Source organism: Podarcis vaucheri (assembly GCF_965113315.1).
Source record: "Podarcis vaucheri genome assembly, chromosome: 16".
In the NCBI taxonomy this organism is placed as follows: domain Eukaryota; kingdom Metazoa; phylum Chordata; class Lepidosauria; order Squamata; family Lacertidae; genus Podarcis; species Podarcis vaucheri.
Genome location: NC_138754.1, coordinates 34896930 through 34920208, shown reverse-complemented (window position 1 = coordinate 34920208; position 23279 = coordinate 34896930). Strand labels below are relative to the sequence as shown.

Below are 23279 nucleotides of genomic sequence, written 5' to 3'. Positions count from 1 at the left end.
TTTGCAATTGGAAAAGGCCAGTCTCCTTCGTTTATGAAGTGGCCAGAGTTCTGTGAATTGCCGCTGGAGGCAGGAAACAACTAGAGGATTGTTTCTGTGCTTTATTGTAGGGCCTTGGTGAGACAGAATTTTTAACTAAATTCTTGCTTACAGACTTCTCTTTATCTCCTTTCCCTGATCTAGTACTGCAATGGTGGAGACCTGGCAGATTACTTGCACAGTAAGTATCATCCTTGATGTCTCTTCTCTTTTTGGCAAACCTAAATAGCATGTTGAAATGTTTGCCACTCCAATGTGGCGCCTGGAATATGTAAGTGGCTCACTGTTTGTTTGTTTTTATTCTGCAAAACTTGTGCTTAAGGTTTTTGTGCTGTTGTCCCTGTTTTGGGGGAGTTCTGATCAGCTTTCAGCTCTTCTAGGGGTTTAGGGAATTTGGAAGTGTTGCTGTGATGTGCCAAGGTTGGCTTGGACCTTGCCCTGCCCCCTCACGAGGGGCGTGGCAAGATAAGCTCCTCCTACCACTTTGCCTGGTATATGGAGAAGTTCCATGCAACTGTGCTGACTCAAGCAGTAGGCTCAATGATAACAACAACTTGGAAGCTGTTGAACGCTCCTTCATTGGGTGTTTTAAAACAGAGGTTGGATGGCCGTCTGTCAGGGATTATTTACCTGTGATTCCTACATTGCAGGGGGCTTGATGAGCCTTAGGGTCCCTTCCAACTGTGCAATTCTATGACTCCATGATCCCATCCACATGCCAGAAGTACTTTTCTATGGCTTTCATGTGGAGGCATGTAATGTTATGAAGTACTCAGAGGCCCTGAAGGTGGAGACCAAATATCTGCCCAACTTTCTCCATTGATGGACCATGCTTTGGCAACGTCACTGGACTGTGACTTAGGACTGACCCCAGATACCGTGGAGATTCTGCAGAAGCAGGGACCTGACCTTGCGGATCTTGACTTTGGACCTTGCTCATTGTGTTGGACCTGGACTGGTATTTGACCATTTGCACTTTCTGACCACTCTTGGGACCGTGTGTACTATTAGGACTTTGCTTCCGGTATGCTGTGGTTCAGTATAATTAGAAGCCCAGCCTGTCACTAACAATGACCTCAAGGGAGGAGGTGGTCCTGCATGGACATCTTTAACCTGATGACAACCCACCACAAATCAAAACCTAGTGGTGCCCCCCACCCTGCCACCCAAACACACCACTGTATGCGATGGTGAATGTGTTTAGGAGGAGTGGATGGGTGACTTGGTGGGGGGACATAGGAAGCTGACATCTAAGGAGTTGTTGTTGGTCCGTCTAGCTCCAGGTTGTCTCCACGGACTGGTGGCCACTTTCCAGGATTTCAGACGGTTCTCTTGCAAGTTTATCTGAAGTTGTCAGAGATTGAAACTTCTGCATACAAGGCATGTTCTGACTCTGAGCTATGGCTTTTGCTTACAAAGGAGGTCCACTAAAGTCTGACATGGACCCTGAAAAGTGCAGCATTTGTTGTCTTCTATTGTGAAAGCAAAGTCTGGAGTAACACTACTTATGCTAATGACTAGTTTGCAGCCTGTCATCTCTGCTCCTTTGGACATTACTTCCTCATTGATAATCTTCAAGCCCTGAGCCCTCATTTACCGGCTGTATATAATCTAGGTCAGTAATGACTGGTTTTGTTTGGACTACTTTTCAACAGTTGGTTTTCTGTTTACAAGACCATTGCAATTAAGTCCCGCCCCCCTCCTTTTGCTGATTTGGTTGTTTGTTTTTAAATACTGCAAATGATTTGCCTGAAGCAAGGTTTAGCAATCCAGGCTCATTGAATGAAAGAAATTAGGAAATGTTTGTCTGCTCAACAACCACATCTTGCCCTTTAATCTCATGTTTTAACCTTGGAAAACCCCAAAACAAAACCCAGTTTTAATACCTCTTCCCCTACCCAATTTGGGGCGAAGGAGATGGGACTCTAGGGGTTTTTTTCCCTCCTTGCAACAACTATTCCTCTTTTATTTTTATTTTTTAAAAAACCTCTAGTATTAGCTAAAAGTCGCAGTAAGTTACATGAACCCCTGCTGTTTGACCCTAAAACAAGCCCGCAAAGTGACGTATAATAACATTGAACAAATACAGAATTAATATCCAGTAAAAGAACATTTTGAGGGACACGGGTGGCACTGTGGGTTAAGCCACAGTGCCTAGGGCTTGCCGATCAGAAGGTCGGCGGTTCGAATCCCTGCGACGGGGTGAGCTCCCTTTGCTCGGTCCCTGCTCCTGCCAACCTAGCAGTTCGAAAGCGTGCAGCGCAAGTAGATAAATAGGTACCGCTCCAGTGGAAAGGTAAATGGTGTTTCCGCGTGCTGCTCTGGTTCGCCAGAAGCGGCTTAGTCATGCTGGCCACATGACCCGGACTGTACACCTGCTCCCTTGGCCAATAAAGTGAGATGAGCACCGCAACACCAGAGTCGTCTGAGAACTGGACCTAACGGTCAGGGGACCCTTTACCTTTAAAATAACATTTAAGAAGAGCTGTGCTGGATCACGTCAAAGGCCTATGTAGTCCAGCATCCTGTTCTCACAGTGGTCAACAAGATCCCTTTGGGAAACCTGCAGGCAAGACCTTCGGGGCAATAGCACTCTACCTGCTTGCAATTCCCAGGAACTAGCAAAACAAAGCTCACATCATTGAGTTCTCCCACACCATCCAGGAGGCCCTGTCCACATCTGCTTCCTCTGCAGCAAAGCTTCATGTTATGGGCAGTACAATGATATCACCCAGGGGTAGTCAACCTTTTTATACCTACTGCCCACTAATGCACCTTTCTTGATGGTAAGATTTCCTTACCGCCCACCAGTGCTTGATGGAAGGAGGATTCAGCTTGTGCCATAGAGCCCCCTACCGCCCACCTAGAATCCTGAAACACCCACTAGTGGGCAGTAGGGACCAGGTTGGCAACCCCTGATATAACCTTTACTCAGAGGGCTGGTGGCCTCTTCCTTGTTGGAAGTCTTCAAGAGGAGTGCAGGCAGCCAAATGCTGGGGCTGCTCTGCATTTCCTGTGCAGCAACTTAGGAAGCTACCTTCTACTGGTCAGCCTGAGACCTTCTACATACAAAGCAGAAGAAGAAGAAGAAGAAGAAGAAGAAGAAGAAGAAGAAGAAGAAGAGTTTGGATTTGATATCCCGCCTTTCACTCCCCTTCAGGAGTCTCAAAGCAGCTAACATTCTCCTTTCCCTTCCTCCCCCACAACAAACACTCTGTGAGGTGAGTGGGGCTGAGAGACTTCAGAGAAGTGTGACTGGCCCAAGGTCACCCAGCAGCTGCATGTGGAGGTGCGGAGACATGAACCCGGTTTCCCAGATTACGTGACTACCGCTCTTAACCACTACACCACACTGGCTCTCCAGGAGAGCAGGTGCTCTCCTGCTGAGAAACAGCGCTTCCCAACCCCACCTGCATGGAGAACCTTCATGCGTAGGAAGCTGCCTTGTACCAAGTCAGACCAAGGGCTCATCTAACTCAGTATGGTCCTCATGATGACAGGTTTCCAGTCCTACCTGGAGATGCTAGGGAGAGAACCGGGGACCTTCTGCTTTCAAAGCAGTGTCCCACCACTGAGCCCGCAGCCCTTTCTCCTCCATTTTGTGGGGAGTTGCACTGGCTCGTCTGCAAGGCTCCCTCCAACTCTGATACCAGGGAGATAGTTCCTATAAAGCGCCTCCAAAAACTAGCTGTCCCAGTTACCCCAGACTAGAAATGGGCCTATCTCCTGCTGTTCTCCTTCATCCCAGTAAGTCTTCCTTTAGCAGTAAAAGTTAAAAAACACAAGCTAACACCAGATCTACAAATGTTTGTTATTCTTCCAAATGGAGACAGGCTTCTATAGTTCTGGATTTAAAGTAGCCACTCTTCTGAATACACAGTGAATTTAGAATGTGTTTCCCTTCACTTCTTCCTCCTGCGGCTAAACACTCTTCCTTTTTAAAAGCCTTTAGTCTCACGTGCTAACTTAAAAGATTAAAGCTGTGTCTCCATGTTTAATCATCTCTCAGAATGTTTTTTTCGGCCATGTTTAAACAAAACAATGTTAATCAAGGCTGTCATCCTCCTTTTTGCTAATTTGGTGCTAAGTTGGTTCATGAGCAATGGGAAAAAAAGATGAATTCTCCTATCCCAGCCTCACTGATCATGGCCGCTTAAACCTCTTTCATGTTGAGCTGCTGGAACGGAAATATTAAAAAAAAAACTGGATTCTTATTTCCCCTCCGGAGCTAGCGTTGTAAATGTTTTATGAATGATGGGTTCAGATCATTTATTTGGCTTTTAGCAGCCGGAATGCAGAGAAGTCTTGACAGCAGAACTGTGCATACCACGTAGCTTTTAAAAATATAGATAAACTTATTACTTTTAAGATCAGGCCATTATGCTCCAAAATGTCTCAGCTGTGGCAAAAAAACAAACAAAGGGAACAACACCTGTCAGACAGGGCCTTCTATATAGATCTGCACAAACCATAAGAATATTAGTCTCAGATGCCTTGCAATCTGGCATGTCCCCACTGCAAATACAGGGTCTCTCTGGTGGTGGTGCCCAAACTTTGGAATGCTTTCCCTATGGACATCAGTCAGGCAAGTTTCCAAAGCTCAGGTTAAGTAGAGGAAGCCTCTTTAGCTAGGGACTGAATTGTGTCTACGATTTCAAATATCAGAATGGGATTACACGAGTCCCAGGCAAGATGTATAAAGGTCCTGCAAAGTGAATTAACCATTGACAGCCTTCTTCTCCACAAATTTGCCTATTCCTCTTTTAAAGTGAGTAGATCTGGTTGGTTGGGCGCCTACTACATTGAGTCCATGCCAGGGGTCAGCAAACCTTTTTCAGCAGGGGGCTGGTCCACTGTCCTCAGACCTTGTGGGAGGCCGGACTATCTATCTATCTATCTATCTATCTATCTATCTATCTATCTATCTAAATGAACGAATTCCTATGGCCCACAAATAACCCAGAGATGCATTTTAAATAAAAGCACACATTCTACTCATGTAAAAACACGCTGATTCCTGGACTGTCCGCAGGCCGGATTTAGAAGGCGATTGGGCCACATCCGGCCCCCAGGCTTTAGTTTGCCTACCCATGGTCTATGCTCTTACCTCGAGCATGCATGCATCTAAACTCCTATATGTGAACACTAAGGCACCTAGCAGTGCGCAACCTGCCTCTTCCCACACTGTAGCTGATGAGTTATTGCTGGTGCCCCCAGTAAATGACAGCAACAGACAGAATTGAGCGTCCAGTGGGGGTGAAGGAAGGACCTTGGGTAATGATCCTTGTGGGTGAGAATAGGGGTCTTAATGTTCCCATTCCCATTTGTGGAAATGGGAGTGTGAGCTTAATTTGCAAGGTGATTATTTGCTGCCACTTGATGGTGTAGTTATTTTGGTTCCTGTTTCACCTGGTTACTCTGGCACGCTACATCTGGCCCCAGATCTTTGTACCAAGAATGCCCAGATACAGTGACCTGGATAAATTATGTAAATTTGCTTACGTTATTCAGCTTTTGCTTGTCAATAGGGGGAGGGGGGAAATGCCTCCCTTTGAAGGTTGGAATTCTTATTTTGGCTTTCTCTCTGGGTTCTGAAATCTCCACCTTTAGACTTCTCTTTCAAGTTTATCCTTACACCAACAGGACTAGAAACTTCCTTTAAATTTAAAAAGAAAAGATGGGGGAGTGGGAAGCTGTGGTTTTTCAAAAGACAGTTGTTCAGCCTAGTACCATATTTTATGTGTTTTATTCATGGACATAGTCACAGGGACACCATTCTGCAAGATTTTTGAAAAATGTTACTGATAGAGGCATTTTGACAATTGTGGTTTTTTTTTAAGTGGTTCCTAATTTGCTTACTGTTTTGTAATGCTCTTTTGTCTGCCCCCTCACTTTCTCCATTAGTTGGTAGCTAATCTTTGGTCTTAATGGAGTTATGTTTCCTATAGCAGGAGCCAGCCAATCTGAATAATTGGTTCTGTTCTTAGAAAACTTTCTTCTTCTTCTTAACAACAGAGACCTTTTAAAGATTAGCTACGCTTCTTCGGTGTGGCATTTAAAATGACAGCTACTACCATCCAGATTGTGTTCCCTGAGGCCGAGTGTGATAGAACAAGGTACAAAGGACTGCATTCACAATACCAATGTTAAGGGCTGGGATGCCACCTCTTTGAACATTTTTAAAGCCTGCAGTTAGAAAGTTAGCATATGAGAATGGTAAAATATGCAGGAATGATAAGTAAATTGAACCATAGAAGGAAAAGAAGGGAAGTCAATGGATATATGGCATTGTGCAAAATGTTCATTTTGAAACGTATAATTTGAAAATTTAATTAAAATTACAATAAAAAGGTTATAACAATAGCAATAATAAGAAATTATTATTTATACGCCGTCCATCTGGCTGGGTTTCCCCAGCCACTCTGGGCTGCTCTCAACAGAATATTAAAAAGACAATAAAACGTCAAACATTAAAAACCTCCCTAAACAGGGCTGCCTTGGAGCATATGAGGAATAGTTTAGGCCAGGGAGAGGGAGTTCTTTTTGTGGAAGAACAGTAAGTCTGAAATTGTTCAATTCCATAACCTACAACATTTCTCTGATGAAATTAGGGAGGTCCCCTCCTCCTCCTTCTTCCCCAGCTACTCTGGGTGCCCTCCAACATATATAAAAACATAATAAAACATTAAAAAACCTTCCCTATACAGGACTGCCTCAATACCCTCCAACATTTCTCTGCTGAAAATAGGGACGTCCTAAGGTAAACTGGCACGTTCTGGGATAAAATCAGAAACCTGGGCGGCTTCTGTAAATCCGGGATTGTCCCTGGAAAATAGGGACACTTGGAGGGTCTGCAATTCCAACACCTCAATCTGTAAAAAAGATAGATCAGCTGGGAATGATAAGAACATTACATACTTGTGTATAAGAAATAGAACAGACACTCCTTGATGTTATTAGAAGGCAGGAAAAATAGGAATGAGCTGGAAAGCTGTGAGCCACACTGAAGCTTCCTTCCAGTTCCCCAAATTTGCCAATAGCTCTGCCACATAGAATCCTTCATCTTCATTTCCCAGCTTTCTCTCCATAATGTTTGCTCTCTTACCTGTTTTGAAGCTTTTTCTGAATCAATGAGGACTAGAAACATGTTTTGTTTTGTTTTACAATGACACCAACATGCTGCAAAACAACTGCAAATGTGGGACAGCATTGCTGCAGTGTATGTAACCTTGGTGCTCAGCGACCGCTTTGCCTCTGGATTTATTGGGCAGGGAGGAGCAAGTTGAGCTAAGAAAGCTTGATTGTAATTTTCTCTCAAGATCAAATTGATTATTTTGAACTGATTTCGCAGGGCCCCTAAAAGGTGTGGGGCCCATTGTCCGATGCCTACTCTGCCTGTTTGGTAATCCGGCATTGAGCCTGTGCTTCAGGCCCTCCGTCCTTGAAATGGCAGCAATTCGGCGCTTGTAACTTTGCCCCGATTCCTAGATTCCACTCCTGTTCTGGACTCCCTTTATCCCTCAACTGCAAGGCAATGGCAGGTTTTGAATTGCGCTGCCCCCCCCCCAGCCCAGGCACCTGTGTGTTTACTCCCTGGCCCAAATGTTGAGGATGAGCTCAGCTTGTCCCTCCACGTGGCGGAAGAGGAGAAGGGTTTGCTTCTTGCCAAAACGTTGTCACGGCATTAGTCAGCATGCCTTGGCATTGAATGTGCACATTGGCAAGCCCTTGCAAGAAGCACCCAGGGCTGGCATTGGCTCTGTGAACAGGTGAAGGGGTTGGTGATATGCTACTGACTAAGCTTGGTTTTGGATGGCCTCTGCCCGCTCCCCTTCCTCCTCCCGTGTTTAAACCCCCCCCCTCTCTCTGTGTGTAATATATATATATATATATATATATATATATATATATATATGCAGGTTTTGGTGTCTTCGGGTGTCTTCCCGTGTAAGAGTTGGGGTGTCTGGGCGACGTTTCGACGAGGTCAGACACCCCAACTCTTACACGGGAAGACACCCGAAGACACCAAAACCTGCATTCCTGTACCCGTGAAAATCTACGAAAGCATATATATATATATATATATCCCAATTTCCTCAGCAAAAGGGCCTAGTCCTGTGTGTTTTACCCAGTGGGACGTGTGTTTGTGTGTGTGATGGGCAGTCCAAAAGCAGAACTGAAGTCCATCTGCAGCTCCCAGCAAGTGGTATTGAGAGGAGTTCTGCTTCCAGCAAAATGTAGTAGCCAAAATGGCAAGTCGCCATGATGAACCCAGTGGCCCTCCATATGTTGTTGGACTCCGACTCCCATCAGCCCCTGCCAGCTTGGCTGGTAGTCGGGGATGATGGACATTGCAGTCGAGAAACATTGGTGTGTGTGTGCGTGCGTGCGTGCGCACTCAACCCACTTAATCCTGTTCTGGATTATTGTACAGTGGTGGCTCGCAAGACGAAATTGATCCGTTCCGCGAGTCTCTTCGTCTTGCGGTTTTTTCATCTTGCGAAGCACGGCGCTTAGCGGCTATTAGTGGCTTAGCGGCTATTAGCGGCTATTAACAGCTTAGCGGCTTTAAGAAAAAGGAAACAAACTCGCAAGATGTTTCGTCTTGCAAAGCAAGCCCATAGGGAAATTCGTCTTGCAGAACGACTCAAAAAACGGAAAACTCTTTCGTCTTGCGAGGCATTCGTCTTGTGAGGTACCACTGTATTGTGGTTACTGTATTTTATGCCGCTTTATGAGGCCTTCGCCACCAAAAGGCAGCCCTAAGGAATACGTTAAAACAGGGGTCAGCAACCTTTTTCAGCCATGGGGCCATCCATCCACCATCCCTCAGACCATGTGGTGGGGCCGGACTATATTTGGGGGGGGGGGGAGAGAATGAATTCCTATGCATAGCTGTCAACTTTTCCCTTTTTTAAAGGGAAATTCCCTTATTCCGAATAGGATTCCTCTCAAGAAAAGGGAAAAGTTGGCAGCTATGTATCCTATGCCCCACAAATAACCCACAGGTTTGTTTTAAATAAAAGCACACATGAAAAACACACTGACCATCCGTGGGCCACATTGAGAAGGCGGTTAGGCCGGATCGGGGCCTTAGGATGCCTACACCTGCGTTAAAGCAAAGAAAACTACATCCTCTTAGGAGTCCTAGAGAACCGACTTCCGGTTCGGCGCCAGCGCTAATGGCTGCTCTCTCTCCGAGCTCCGGAGAGAGGACGGCTCTGCGAGTTCGGGTCTGACCCGCTTCGGCAAGCGGGGGACCCCTAAAATCACAGGAACGGATCCTGTGAACAAGGAGATTCGGTGGGCACCCGAAGCGCCCCCTCTTTACCGCAGAAAGAGCCTTTTTAAAGGCTCCGGAACGACAACGGGGGAGCGCGGTGCTGAGAATCGCTACCCAGCCCGCAGAGTGAAGCCGCGTCGCCATTAGTGGAGAGCGCCGATTCCCTTCCTGAATAATCTGGACAAAAAAGACCCGTGAGTAAGACTGAACCTCTATTCGAATTAAAACTACCTGAAATTAGGCTGAAAACGGGAAAGGCAAAAATTAAGGAAGTCTGCCTTCCCCCGACTGCATGATAATCAAAGCAACGAAAGTTACTAAGCTGCATCCGTAAGGGAAAATCGTTTTTAAATGCTTGAACCCGACATTTGGACTTTGACTATCCCCTCCAGCTTGCAGGGCAGAGGGGAGGAAAAAGTGACTTTATAAGCTGCATGACTAATTTAAAGGAAAAGGAAACTTTCTGCAGCCTCCAACCTGGTACGAACTGCTCATAAAACAAAGGAACACTGAACTGACTTCAGATTCCTGTGAAAGTAACAAAGTGGAAGCTTTATTGTTTATTTGTTACAAAGTTTTGGGACTTTGTGGATACATTATATCAGGGAAGGCTGGGACTCTATTTACTGGGAAAGTGTTGCATTATACTTATAGAAGCCTCCTGATAAATTTGCTTTTTAACACTCTTTATTTCGGTTTGCGGACATTCTGATTTGCTCCCTCTAGAGGGTAAACTAAAAGTTGCTACGCTTTGGGACAGTGGAATTTTCTTAGGAGAAGGCTCTTGTGGGAAACGACCTTGGGATATGAGTGGCCCAGCAGACGAGATAAGCACGAGAGCCAAGACAAGGCAATATCAACAACAGCTGCAGCAACACAAGAAAAGAGGCTCGATCTCAGGAATAACTTCTACAGTGACAACAGGACAAGAAAGAGGTACAGTAGTCTCCATGGATGCAGTATCGCAAGCCCTTCTTAAGATAAATCAATCCCTGGAGAATTTAACAAAGCAAACGGCAGAGAACACTAAGAAATTGACAGAGAACTCACAGAAATTGACAGACTTGACAGCAAGACTTGATTTGAATACAGAATCTATAAATAAGCTTACGCAAGAGAACTCTGCCACACGTCAAATTGCGGAGGAAGCCAGAACTATTGCTGGAGAGACTCAGGAAAAATTAGAACCGATTGCCAGGAAGGTCTATGACCACGATGCAACTCTGGCACTGTGGGAACTACAAAGAAAAGAAAGGAATCTGAAATTACGATCAATTCCAGAGGACGAAGGAGACAATCTCACGGACTTTTTAACGAAGGAGTTTGCTGATGCTTGGGAAGACTTAGAGGAAGAAGAAATCAAAATCACAACGGCATTCAGACTGGGCAGAAGACAGAATAGAAAGGTACCGAGAGACTGCTTGATCACCTTGAGATCGAAGGAGGAAAGAGACAAAATATTAAGACTGCATTTTGAAAAGGCCTTACAAATTGGGAATTCACCGATACAGATCTTTAAAGATATCCCTAAACATATTCTGGACTTGAGAGCTTCTTATAAGGACCTGGTTTACCTGCTCAAGAAGAACAACATTCGTTTTAGGTGGGAATTCCCACAGGGACTGTCCTTTGACTATAGGGGGAAGAAGGTGAAAATAAAGACGACACAGGATAAAGACAGCTTCCTGCATAAAAATCAAGAAGATCTACAGAAAGGAACTGTAGACCCAATTGCTGAGCAAAGGAGTGTAATAGATATCTTGAACCTCTCATTTGGACAGAACCTTCCACCACCAACAGAGGAGGAACAACAATTGGGAGCAGTTGGAGGAATACCAGAAAAATAACAAGATGGCCCTGCAATTCCTTAGCTGGAATTGTAATGGGATGAACATGCCTTTGAAGAGACGACAAGTATTCCACATTTTGTACAGAGAACAACTGGACGTGATTTGTTTACAGGAAACTCACATAACCAGAGCCCACAGGAGACTGCTTATGAATAAAAAATTGGGACAAGAATTTATCTCGTCGGACAAAGTGAAAAAAAGAGGAGTTGTGATTTATGTAAAAGAGAAGTGGGCCCCAAAAATGATTTTTAAAGATGAAGAAGGAAGATATTTAGCGGTGGAGATTCAAGCACAAGGAGAAAAATTTTTGATAATTGGGATTTATGCACCAAATGAAGGTAAAGCAGAATTCTTCAAAAAACTTCATGAAACCCTGATGGACTATTTGGAATATAACATGATAATCATGGGAGATATGAATGGTGTAGTTTCTACAAACATGGACAAGACACAAAGACTGATACTCACTAAAGAAGGGAGACTCCCGAAGACTTTTTTTGAAATGACTGAAAATATGGACTTAATAGACATTTGGAGAACAAGGAACCCTCTTGAAAGAGAGGGAACCTTTTTCTCCCAAGCAAAGATGACCTGGACCAGAATCGACCAAATCTGGATTACTAGTGGAATGGCTCCGAAGATTAAGAAGGTAGAAATCTGCCCAAAAACCTGCTCCGACCATAACGCCGTGAAGATGGAAATGAAACTTACAACAACTGGTCAGTTTAGATGGAGAATGAATGACACCCTGTTTCGAGATAGAGAGTTCCACTTGAAGGCCCAAAAAACCTTAAAGGACTATTTTGAAATCAATCTAAGGGGCGATGTGGAAAGAAGAGTGATCTGGGACGCAAGTAAAGCTGTGATGCGAGGGTTTTTGATTCAACAAAACTCAATAAAGAAGAGAAAGCAGAAGGAGAAAAGAGAAAAAATTTTGGAAAAGATAAAAGAAGGAGAGAAAAAATTAAGGTTAAAACCAAAGTCCCAGGAGATTTTGAGGGAGATTAAATTGTATCAAACACAATATATGGAATTGATGAACCAAGAGATAGAGTGGAAAATAAAGCAAATGAGACAAAAGACATTTGAGTCGGCAGACAAATGTGGCAAACTCTTGGCATGGCAACTCAAGAAAAGACAGAAATTAAATACAGTTTCAAGTTTGGAAGTGGATGGAAGGACCATATCTAAACCAAATGAGATAAGAAACTGTTTTGTGAGTTATTTCAAAAAACTTTATTCCCAAGGATTACAAAATGAAGAAGACATAGATAAATTCCTTAATAAACATGGATTACAAAAAATCTCTCCTCAAAGTAAGGTGGATCTAAACCAGAGAATAACAGAACAAGAGATAGAGGGTGCCATTCAGGACATGCAATTGGGCAAATCTCCAGGGCCAGATGGACTGACTTCCAGATATTACAAATCGTTAAAGGAATGGTTGATACAACCGTTAAAGGATGTCTGTAATGAGATCTTAGAGGGAAAAAAGGCACCTGAATCGTGGAAAGAAGCATATATTTCGCTCATACCAAAGACAGAGACTGAAAAGACTCAATTGAAGAACTACCGCCCAATCTCGTTACTCAATGTGGATTACAAAATTTTTGCAGACATTTTAGCAAAAAGATTCAAAAGAGTATTGATGGAAAAGATTCATAGAGACCAAGCAGGCTTTCTCCCAAAGAGACACCTCTCAGACAATGTTAGGAATATAATAGACATTTTGGAAAAGTTAGAGGTGAACATAAATACTAAAGCAGTTTTGATATTTGTGGATGCGGAGAAAGCCTTTGACAACATTTCTTGGAGTTTTATGAAAAAGAACCTTCATGGGATGGGGGTAGGACAAGGTTTTGAGAATGGTATGGGTGCAATATATTCCGAACAAAAAGCTAAGTTGATTGTAAACAATGTAATAACTGAGGAACTTAAGATAGAAAAAGGAACACGACAGGGGTGCCCAATTTCCCCATTGCTTTTTATTTCGGTCCTGGAGGTGTTGCTGAACATGATTAGAGAGGACCAGCAAGTTAAAGGTGTACAGGTCGGAGCAAAACATTACAAGTTAAGGGCTTTCGCAGATGACTTAGTTCTGACTTTACAAGAGCCATACACTAGCACGAAAAAGGTGTTGGAGATAATTCAACAATTTGGCCAGGTAGCTGGATTTAAATTGAATAAACAAAAAACTAAAGTCTTAGGGAAAAACCTGACAGATATGGAGAAGAATAAGTTTCAAGAAGAGACGGGTTTGATGGTGGTTAAGAAGGTGAAATACCTAGGGGTTAATTTAACATCTAAAAATTTGAATTTATATAAGGACAATTATGAAAAATGTTGGTTAGAAATTAAAAAAGACTTAGAAATATGGTCAAATTTGAGATTATCAATGTTAGGCCGAATTGCAGTAATTAAGATGAATGTATTGCCTAGAATGTTATTTTTGTTTCAAACTTTGCAGATTATTGACAAGATGGACTGTTTCAAGAGGTGGCAGAAAGATATTGCGAAATTTGTCTGGCAGGGCAAAAAGCCCAGAATAAAATATAAAATATTAACAGATGCAAGAGAAAGAGGGGGATTTGCCCTGCCGGACTTAAAATTGTACTATGAGGCAGCAGCATTCTGCTGGCTGAAAGAGTGGATGCTCCTCGAGAATACAGATATCTTGGACTTAGAAGGTTTCAATAACGCATTCGGTTGGCATGCATATTTATGGTATGACAAAATCAAAGTGCACAGTGCCTTTAAAAATCACATTGTAAGGAAAGCGTTGTTCAATGTTTGGATGAGATATAAAGACCTGTTGGAAAACAAAACCCCTAGATGGTTGTCACCCTTAGAGGCGAAGGCCCATAAGAAAGTTAATATGGAGGTCGGATGGCCAAAGTATTGTGAGATTTTAGAACAGGATGGAGAGAAACTGAAATTAAAGAGCCATGAAAAACTAAAACCCAAAGTACAAGATTGGCTCCACTATTATCAAATAACGGAGGTTTTTAAACAAGACAGGAAAATTGGCTTCCAGGTGGAAAAATCAAAACTCGAGACAGAACTGCTAGAACCCAATACTAAGAATTTGTCAAGAATGTATAACTTGCTGTTGAAATGGAACACACAAGATGAAATAGTTAAATCAGCTATGATTAAGTGGGCACAGGACATTGGTCATAATATTATGTCTGCTGACTGGGAAAGGTTGTGGAACACCGGAATTAAATTTACGGCATGTAGTGCCTTAAAGGAAAATGTGATGAAAATGGTATACAGGTGGTACATGACCCCAGTTAAGCTAGCAAAAATTTACCATTTGCCTGACAATAAATGCTGGAAATGTAAGGAAACTGAAGGTACTTTTTATCATCTTTGGTGGACATGCCCGAAGATTAAGGTCTTCTGGGAGATGATATATAATGAAATGAAAAAGGTATTTAAATATACCTTTCTTAAGAAACCAGAGGCCTTTCTCTTGGGCATTGTCGGCCAATTGGTGCAAAAAAAGGATAGAACTTTCTTTATGTACGCAACATCAGCAGCAAGAATACTGATCGCAAAGTATTGGAAGACACAAGATCTACCCACCGTGGAAGAATGGCAGATGAAAGTGATTGACTATATGACATTGGCGGAAATGACGAGCAGAATTCGAGACCAGGGAAAGGAGACTGTGGAAGAAGATTGGAAGAAATTCAAGATTTATCTTAAGGACTACTATAAACTTGATGAAGTTTAGAATGTCGAGATTCTATAGAGAGAAAGGGTTGCAGTAACATAAGATTAGAATAAGAAAGGACTATGATGAATTAGAGTTGGAAAAAACATTTATAAGTTGCTATAAAATTTGGACATGAGGATGCAGAAAGGGGAGGTATGGGGAAGTCCGAGGAAAGAAGTTTATGAAATGACATTATGAAATTATACTTGTTTGTTTGTTTGTTTTCTTTTTTGTGTTTGTCTGTTATAAAAACTTTTGTAAAACTAATAAAAAATATTATAAAAAAAAAAAGGAGTCCTAGAGAACCGAGTTATTAGGCGGCAGGCAGGCCATTAGGCTGAGTAAGGTGTCTCCCTCGGGGATCACATCTTGAATGGTGTGAAAATAAGGCAAATCGTTGGTTAATTTGACTTTTACTGAGTGCAAGAGGGAACGTTGTCTACCGTCCGCCTGAGGGGATGGCGAGAGGGTGACTTGTGTCCAAGGAAGTGGCTAAATCCCCCATGATGCATTATGTGTGTGTGTGTGAGCCTCATCTTGCTCAGCTGCTCCAAGGTAAACGCAGCAAAAGCATGGCGTGCGCACACACGCGCACACCTCTTTAATAGCTCTTGAGGTATTTTCTAATGCGTCATGTCTCATAACTCGTGCCCGGTTCCCTGAGGGCTTTGGGAAACGGGACTCTGCTCACTTCTGTCACTTGACCTGAACTTGCGGCTCACAAATGATAACAGATTCGTAGTTGATTTGTCACCTGCATTTAAGACAGTTACAAAAATAATAATGTAAATGTTCATTATGGAGCCGAGGTGGCAGGAGTGTTGGATGGTGACTGGGAGACCCGGGTCCAAATCTTTACTCAGTCATGAAGCATGGGCTAATCTCCACCTCACAGCCTACTTTTCAGGGTTGTTGTAAGGATAAAATGAAGGGATAGAAGTGTTCACTCTTCTGAACTCTGAGCCTTTTTGGGGGATGGGGGGCATTCCTTGATAATATGGAAACTTATGTGTTTTTATTGCTGCTGCTGTTTGGGAGGGGGCTGTGATATTATGCTGCAATGGCTTTTGTAAATTGCATTGACTTTGGGAGAAGCAACAATTTTAAATAAATTGTACCATGCTTATCCCTATTGGCCCTTGCACCTCGTATGTCTTCCTTGCAGCACTAGATATTTATGGGTGATATTCGCTCCTTATCATAGATGGTTATCAGTTATTATAATAGCTGGTTTTGCAGCTATTAATCTCCCCCCACCTTTCGCCCTCTCTAGGTATGAGGACCCTCAGCGAAGATACGATCAGACTCTTTCTGCAGCAAATTGCCGGCGCCATGAAGGTGCTACACAGCAAAGGGATAATCCACCGGGATCTGAAACCTCAAAACATCCTCCTTTCTTTTGTGGGGGGCAAAAAATCGAACCCCAACAACATTCGCATTAAGATTGGTAAGCCCCTGGAGCTGTCCATTGATTTCATTAAAAAATTTAAAAATGTTTGCTGGTAATGTGTAACAGATATTGTAGTTGAAACTGGTTTTCCAAATGTTACAAGTGGAATTCCAAACCAGGCCAAGTAATTAGCTTTAAAAAAAAGTAAAAAAAAGTCATGCATTTTTATTTATTTTTGTCCGCTTCACTCAGTCAATTGTTATATTGCAGTTCTGTGTGAATTTACACAGAAGTATTCAGCTTACTCTATAGTAAGTGTGTTTGACAGCTGAGTGCAACTATTTCCTCTGTTAAAATATATTCTGTGTTTTGGGGCGATACAAAAACTGTTGTCTGCAATCAACGACGATTGTTTTGGCACATGCAAGTGCGCCTTTGTCGTCACCAAGTGGTGGTCACTCACGTACGTGTACTGTGTTTGTGAGCTGTCATTTATTTTAACCTTGCTCTTTTTTCCTTTCTTTTGGCTTGTTTTGGTTCTGCGTGTAGCTGATTTTGGATTTGCACGATACCTGCAGAGCAATATGATGGCTGCGACTCTCTGTGGCTCCCCCATGTACATGGTAAGTCCATTCTGGTTATCATTTTGCCCGCAGTAGGAACTATTCTTTATCACTGCGGAATGTGGGGAGTTAAAAACAACCATCCGTTAATGAAGCTTATTGAACGTGAATGTAAGGCTCTGTTCCAATTGTGTCTTCTCTCACTTCCTGCTGTATGATGTTCCCTGCCATGTCCTGTTTTGTATCTCTGCTGCCATGTGCCTTTAAATGCCTGATTAAAACAAATCAACCCTGCATTTTCCTGTCAAACCACCACAGTGGTGATGAGCGGGGCAAAGAACAGTTCTTGTATTACAGCTCCCTGTTAAAGGTGTGGTGTCTCTCTGTTACTTTGCTTCTGGCAATCTCCCATTTTGTGGGATCGCGAGGAGGTAGAACATAGGGTCTGACCACTTGGCCATCTGCCGCACTGTTGTGTAGGTGGCAATGGTTCTCTAGAGTTTCAGACAAGAATCTTCCCTATCTCTCTCCCAGGGATTGAACCCAGGACTCCCCTCCCCAGTCTTGCCTGTGCTTTGTACCATAGAACTTAATGGAAGCCACTGAGAATCTAACCTGTGCTGCTCTGCATTGCCCTGTTCCACCCTGTGATTCATTGCCCTCATTGAGTGTGATGAACTGTGCATGTGTGAGTGATTGATATTTACTGTAAGAATTCTGCACCCTCTGGGCAGCTCCCATTCAAAAGTGGGTCGTGTTGGTGAGGGGCCTTTGCACACTCCTTTGGCCCTCAGCCAATGCTCAACTGAACTGATAGCTGGCTCTGGGCCTACGGGCTGTGCCAGCTGAGTGTGGATTAATGTATTGATTTTAGAATCCTGATTGTAAACGATGTATCTCCCCATAACTTACTATGCAAAGGGATGCTGTTCGGGGTCATAAACCAATCTCCATTGTCGCTACTGCTTTGTGTGAGCACAGGTGGTCTTCTGTTACTCTGGCCTATTGTGTTTTCTGCTGTTGTGCAGGGGAAAAAAGCCATAGAGTAGTCTCATTCAGAGGTTAGCTTAGCCAGGGCTCAGCTCCAGGGCCTGTACTCCATGATAAAGCTTGGCTCTGAAATTATCAGTTGGGCGATGATTGTATTTATTTACCTAGACCTGCCTCTCTTTTGTTGTGGAACTCAAGGTGACATGAACCGATTTCGGGGGGGGGGGGGTCTCCCACCTAGGCACCAGATGCAGGCCTGTTTAGCTTCAGCAATATTACAGTATAGTGTGCCTTCAGACAGTGCTTTGTATTTGTGAAAGGGTTTTTCTGCCTGCTTTTAGGGTTTATATGCAGCAGCAGAAATTAACTTCAGTTAAATGAATCCTTGCTTGGAGCACACCTTTAATTGAAAGGTATAAAATAAGTATAAAATATATACCGTATTTTTCGCTCTATAACACACACCCGACCATAACACACATGTAATTTTTAGAGGAGGAAAATCCGTAGGCATGCCACCCATAGGCATTCCCTCCATAACACGCTCAGACATTTCCCCTTACTTTCTAGGAGGAAAAAAGTGAGTGTTATGGTGCAAAAAATACGGTACTTGGTATAAAATAAGAAAGCTTATGTTAAAGGAAGTATATTCTTGATAGGAAAGCATTCTGTAGTCCTAGCTAACAAAGAAGCCATGCTTGCCTCTTAGTACTCAGGAAAGGACAGGAGTGATTGAAATCTGCAGGCACAATAGCCCTTCCAGAGTGGAAAGAGCCTACCACTTTATGGGCAAATAGGTTCAGGGGCTTTTCTGCTGGGCCCCATTTGAAGTTGATTTGGGGTGAGACGATCTGAAAGGGAATCACTTTCTGACTAAAAGCATTCCTTCTGATGTACTCATGAAGGAGCTCCCCCTCTCTACTCTGGATCATGCCATGTTTTCAGCTGGAGACAGAAGTTTTGATTTTTGTAAAACTGCCCCCTCTCCTTTGGGACTCAGCTGGATTCTTTGCAAAAAATATATAAAAAACAGCAGTCTAGGAGAACAGGCAATGAAGTCTGAGATTGAAAGCAATCACAAGAAGTCTGTCTCCTTGCTCTCTTTACTTTCCATTTGATGGTATTGTTTTGCTATGAGACAGAAATACAGCATCCATTTGGTAATGCCTCCAGTTCTATCTCCTGTCATTAATATATAATCCTGTTCCACAGTAATAGTGCTGCATCTTCTAATGGAAAGAAGAGGAAAGAGAGAGACTTGTCTGGTTTGAACAGGATGAATTTGCGGGGTGGGGTGGGGTGGAATCTTTCCTCATTGCCATGAGATTGGCTACCAAGCTTATGTTGGAAAAGACAGTTTGTGTATGGATGTTGGGCACTTGATTCCCACCTGAAGAGTCTGCCTTAGGACCTTTACATGTTAAGTAACAGCAAGCCTGGTCTACTTCTGAAAGTGCACTTGACAGTCCCAGCTTGCCAGTTACTGTGACATGGTTCACAAGTTCTAGTGTTTCAGTTGGCAGTGAAGTGATGAATTGCATGTGTGAATAGCCTACATCAGGTGTCATGGACTTATCATGACTTGGTTTGTTTGGACTATGCCTTGGTCTTGAGTGCTTCCGCCTTCCATTCTCCGATCTCCCTCTTTTTTCTTTTCCTGGCTCACAAGAGCTACAGTGGATTTCTCTGTGTATATGAATCAAGCAAACCAAACAGTGGTTTCCAATTCTGACTTGGTTTGCAGTGCTCATGGTTTGTGTGAATCGGACATAACAACAAGCCGTGGTTACGGTGGACCTGGAAGTGAGGCTGGGTATTGTTCTTACCTAAAATCTTCCATTTTCCCTTATGGGGTATCCAAGAGCCCATATAGAGTCCTTACGTAGGTTCCCTATTGGTAGGAGAAAATAACAGAGGCCAACCAGAGAATATTGAGAAACAAAGCAGCTAGTAAGCCTGATCTCTATTGATCTGTTGCAACAGGGTGCTCCCCTCACATGCAGGAATGGAGAAGGAACCCAGAACAGTGGCACACAAGGCATTTTAAATCCCTGGCCCTGGAGCTCAAGACCACACCTCCATACATCAGAGAAGGGGTGTAACCCAAGACCACCACCCCGCACCTACATCACAGAAAAGGTGGTCTAAAACAGAAATCTGAGTGGCAGGTTACCTGTTTAATGGTCACTTGATTGGATTGCCTGCTTACTTGATTGGATACCCTGGGGAGCCTGGCCAGTCTTTTGTAATGATAAATACTTAGTTCCTGGGCCATGTCACAGGCTCACACCCTATTCAAACACAGAGATACCCTTAAGACAGGATTTTGTGAAAGAAAAGACAATGGGGAGGCTTTTCCATTTTCCTTTGACCTTGCAGAGAAAATATTTGGTCAGTTTGGGACAGTTTGGGAATCAATAATGGTTTCAGGTCAAAAATGGTTTCAGGTGCTGATCTATGTATGTGCTTAGTTGGTACACTTATGAACATTTAACATATATCTAAGACCTCAAAATTCCTATCACAGTATCGGAGCATGCGAGGGGAGGACGAGCGTAAGTGACTTCAAGGAATGGCCCGAATGACTCAAACCATGGCTTGGTCATGACATCCGAACCTGGCCCTACTTTTTCATAAATCCAATTTGCACATCAAGCTGCAAATCACCAGGTGTACATTAATAAAATTACAAACACACCGAACATCATATATGTGCATGATGTGTGTGTAAATCCAGCCTCTGTGTATGATGAACACATTCTCAAAACTTCAAGTTTGTCCTCATGTGTAACTGCTAAAGACGTGTTAACAAAATGCTAACTTTACCCCCCCCCGCGCCCCCACATATCCATGCCTAGCTTGCTACCCTGTGGTGTGATCTTTAGCTCAGCCCTGGGGAGAGATGAATTCTTGTTCCATTATGCACTGCCTCAGAAAGGGAGAGGTTCCTTGAGGTCTGTTGCTGCTGCCAAGGCCTCATTTTCAAAGGATAGCCTTCGATGGCATCTAATTCTTCTCTCTGGCCTCTTTGTTGTTATGACTAGGTTGCCTGCAGAGTGTTTGCTAAGATTGCAAAGATCAGCAGGGGGAGGAAGTCCTGGCGAAGGACCAGGCTTAGGCGATGCAGCCAATGGCTTGTTTGTATGAGGTTAGCAAACATGCAATAGCAGCTTGGTGCACAACCCAAATAAAGAATAACGGGAATCGAGTCATAGCGACTCTTTACGTGTGTGCTTTAGTTTCATGTGGCGGTTGAAAAGAAAACAGTTCACAATCTTCCCACGCAACTCTTGTCCCTCTGTTCCAGCTAATAAGAGACCATAGCTCAGTGGTGCAACTCCTGTTTCTTGTGCAAAAGATCCCAGGTTCACTTCTTACCATCTCCCAAGTTTTTGCTTGCTTGCTTTTATAGGATCAGGTAGTAGATGATGGGAGAGACTCCCTGTCTTAAACCCTAGAGAGATGCTGCCAGCATGAGCAGACAATACTGGACTACTTTAGGTGGTGCCGGCTGGGCTAGACCAGTTTGTTGTGTTTAATGCCCCCCCTGCAAAAATCAAATCAAATCTTGTTTTCAGATTAGCCTTTCCCACAGCAGTGTTCTGCCAAGGAACTTCTAATAAGGCAAATAAAAACCCGGCACAGCTGCACACAGGAGATACCTGCAGGTAACCTGGCAAATGAGCAGTTGCCTTTGACGTCTAATTCACCAAGGGCATTGGATAGACCTGTCATCATGGCTCTCAGTGTGAATCAAGACCTAATCGCAGCATACATGGTAAAAGGCTGCCATGTTAGAATGGACTGTTCCACTTTACATTGCAGGTGGAGGCAGCAAACTCCCAAGTCTCTTCTTTAAGGCATTTAAACATCTCAATCTTCTTCCAAGGAACTCTGGGCATGGCTTTGAAGATAAATTGGCACTATGAGGGATGCAAGGCTAAGGGAGGGAGAGAGGGAGAGAATGGCTGAAGGGCTCCTGGCTGATGACCAAACTAGATGTGCTGTGTAAAACAAAGGGTTAGATAGGCTCCAACATCATACACATTTCGTCTAATGCTAAAAACATTTTATTTCTGCAGGCTTTCCCAGAAGGAAAGCGTTGGCATGCAGGCAATATCTGATTGCTTTTAGGAAAACTGTTTCTGTCCATTTTATTTTGTTGCAGGCTACTGAGCTTGCTATTGTTTTCCTATGGCCCTCCTGATGTTTCTGGGCCTTAGTTCCCATTTGCCTTGATTGTTGGCCAATGAGGGTTGAAGTCCTATTCAGATGTGCCCACAGGTTCCCCAACCTAGATTAGTGTCAATTGCACAAATGTTGGAAATGGAAGCACTGGCTTATGGTGAGAATGAAATGGTGGACTTCTTGGAGCTCCTTGGGACAAGGGTGGAATAAAAGTGTAAGAAATACAGTGGCACCTCCGGTTGCGAACAGGATCCATTCTGGAGGTCCACCTGCATCTCAAGGAATTCGCAACCGGAGGACCGCTTCTGCACGTGCGTGCGGGGTGAAACCTGGAAAAATACTTCCAGGTTTGCCGCCTTCACATCCTGAAGCTTATGTATCCAGAGGGATACATCCAGACTCTATAAGGAAGGATACCACCCACCCACACTTAGAAAAAACCCCACTGCAGCTTTTGTTCCACTCTTTCTCACAGCCAAATTTGCTTGGATCTTGTTTGAAGTGGGGAATATGCATGGGAGGAATTGCAAAGAGATTATTCAGGGGGAGGTGGGGAATTCTGTAATAAATATTACTCTGTGTGATCAGGACAAGTCTAGGTTTATGCAGACTGGTCTGTTTGCCCTCATCTGGTGCAGCCCTAAAGCAGGGAGCTGACTGTGGGTTTTTCACTGCCAAGGCCTAGGGGTGGTTGCCAGACTTTGGGGAGCTTTCTCCGCCATCCCTGGAAGTTGTCCTCACACTCTCCTTTGTAGTAGGCCATATTCTTGGGAAGCTTGTTGTAGATTGTCATTCAGGCTGTGAAGTCTGGTGTTACCTGTCCTGGCTTGACTCTCTTGTTCACCTGGGTGGCAGGTGGTAAAAGATGTTGCTGTATTTCAAACATGTGTGCAGATTGGTTTTAGTTTTTTAGGGGAGAACTTTGCTTTAGTGTGGTGACTTATGTGTCTATGCAATAGAACAGGGGTCAGTAACCCTTTTCAGCCGTGGGCCAATCCACCATCCCTCAGACAATGTGGTGGGCCAGACTATATTTTGAAGGAAAAAAATGAACGAATTCCTATGCCCCACAAATAACCCAGAGATGCATTTTAAATAGAAGCACACATTCTACTCATGTAAAAATACGCTGATTCCCGGACCGTTTGCGGGCCGGATTGAGAAGGCAATTGGGCCACATCGGGCCCCCGGGCCTTAGGTTGCCTAACCCTGCAATAGAACATGGTTTAGCCCACGTGATGACCTCCAAATGTTG

At 43.6% G+C, this 23279-nt stretch overlaps 1 protein-coding gene across 1 annotated transcript in view; it reads left to right on the top strand.

The window, feature by feature from the left end:
- Nucleotides 1-23279, top strand: part of ULK1 (unc-51 like autophagy activating kinase 1) — a 118569-nt gene that overhangs the window by 30501 nt on the left and 64789 nt on the right. The window contains exons 5-7 of the mRNA XM_082204119.1: nt 184-220; nt 16167-16340; nt 16833-16906. Coding sequence (XP_082060245.1) covers nt 184-220; nt 16167-16340; nt 16833-16906 — 285 coding nt within the window. The remainder of the gene's footprint in view (nt 1-183; nt 221-16166; nt 16341-16832; nt 16907-23279) is intronic.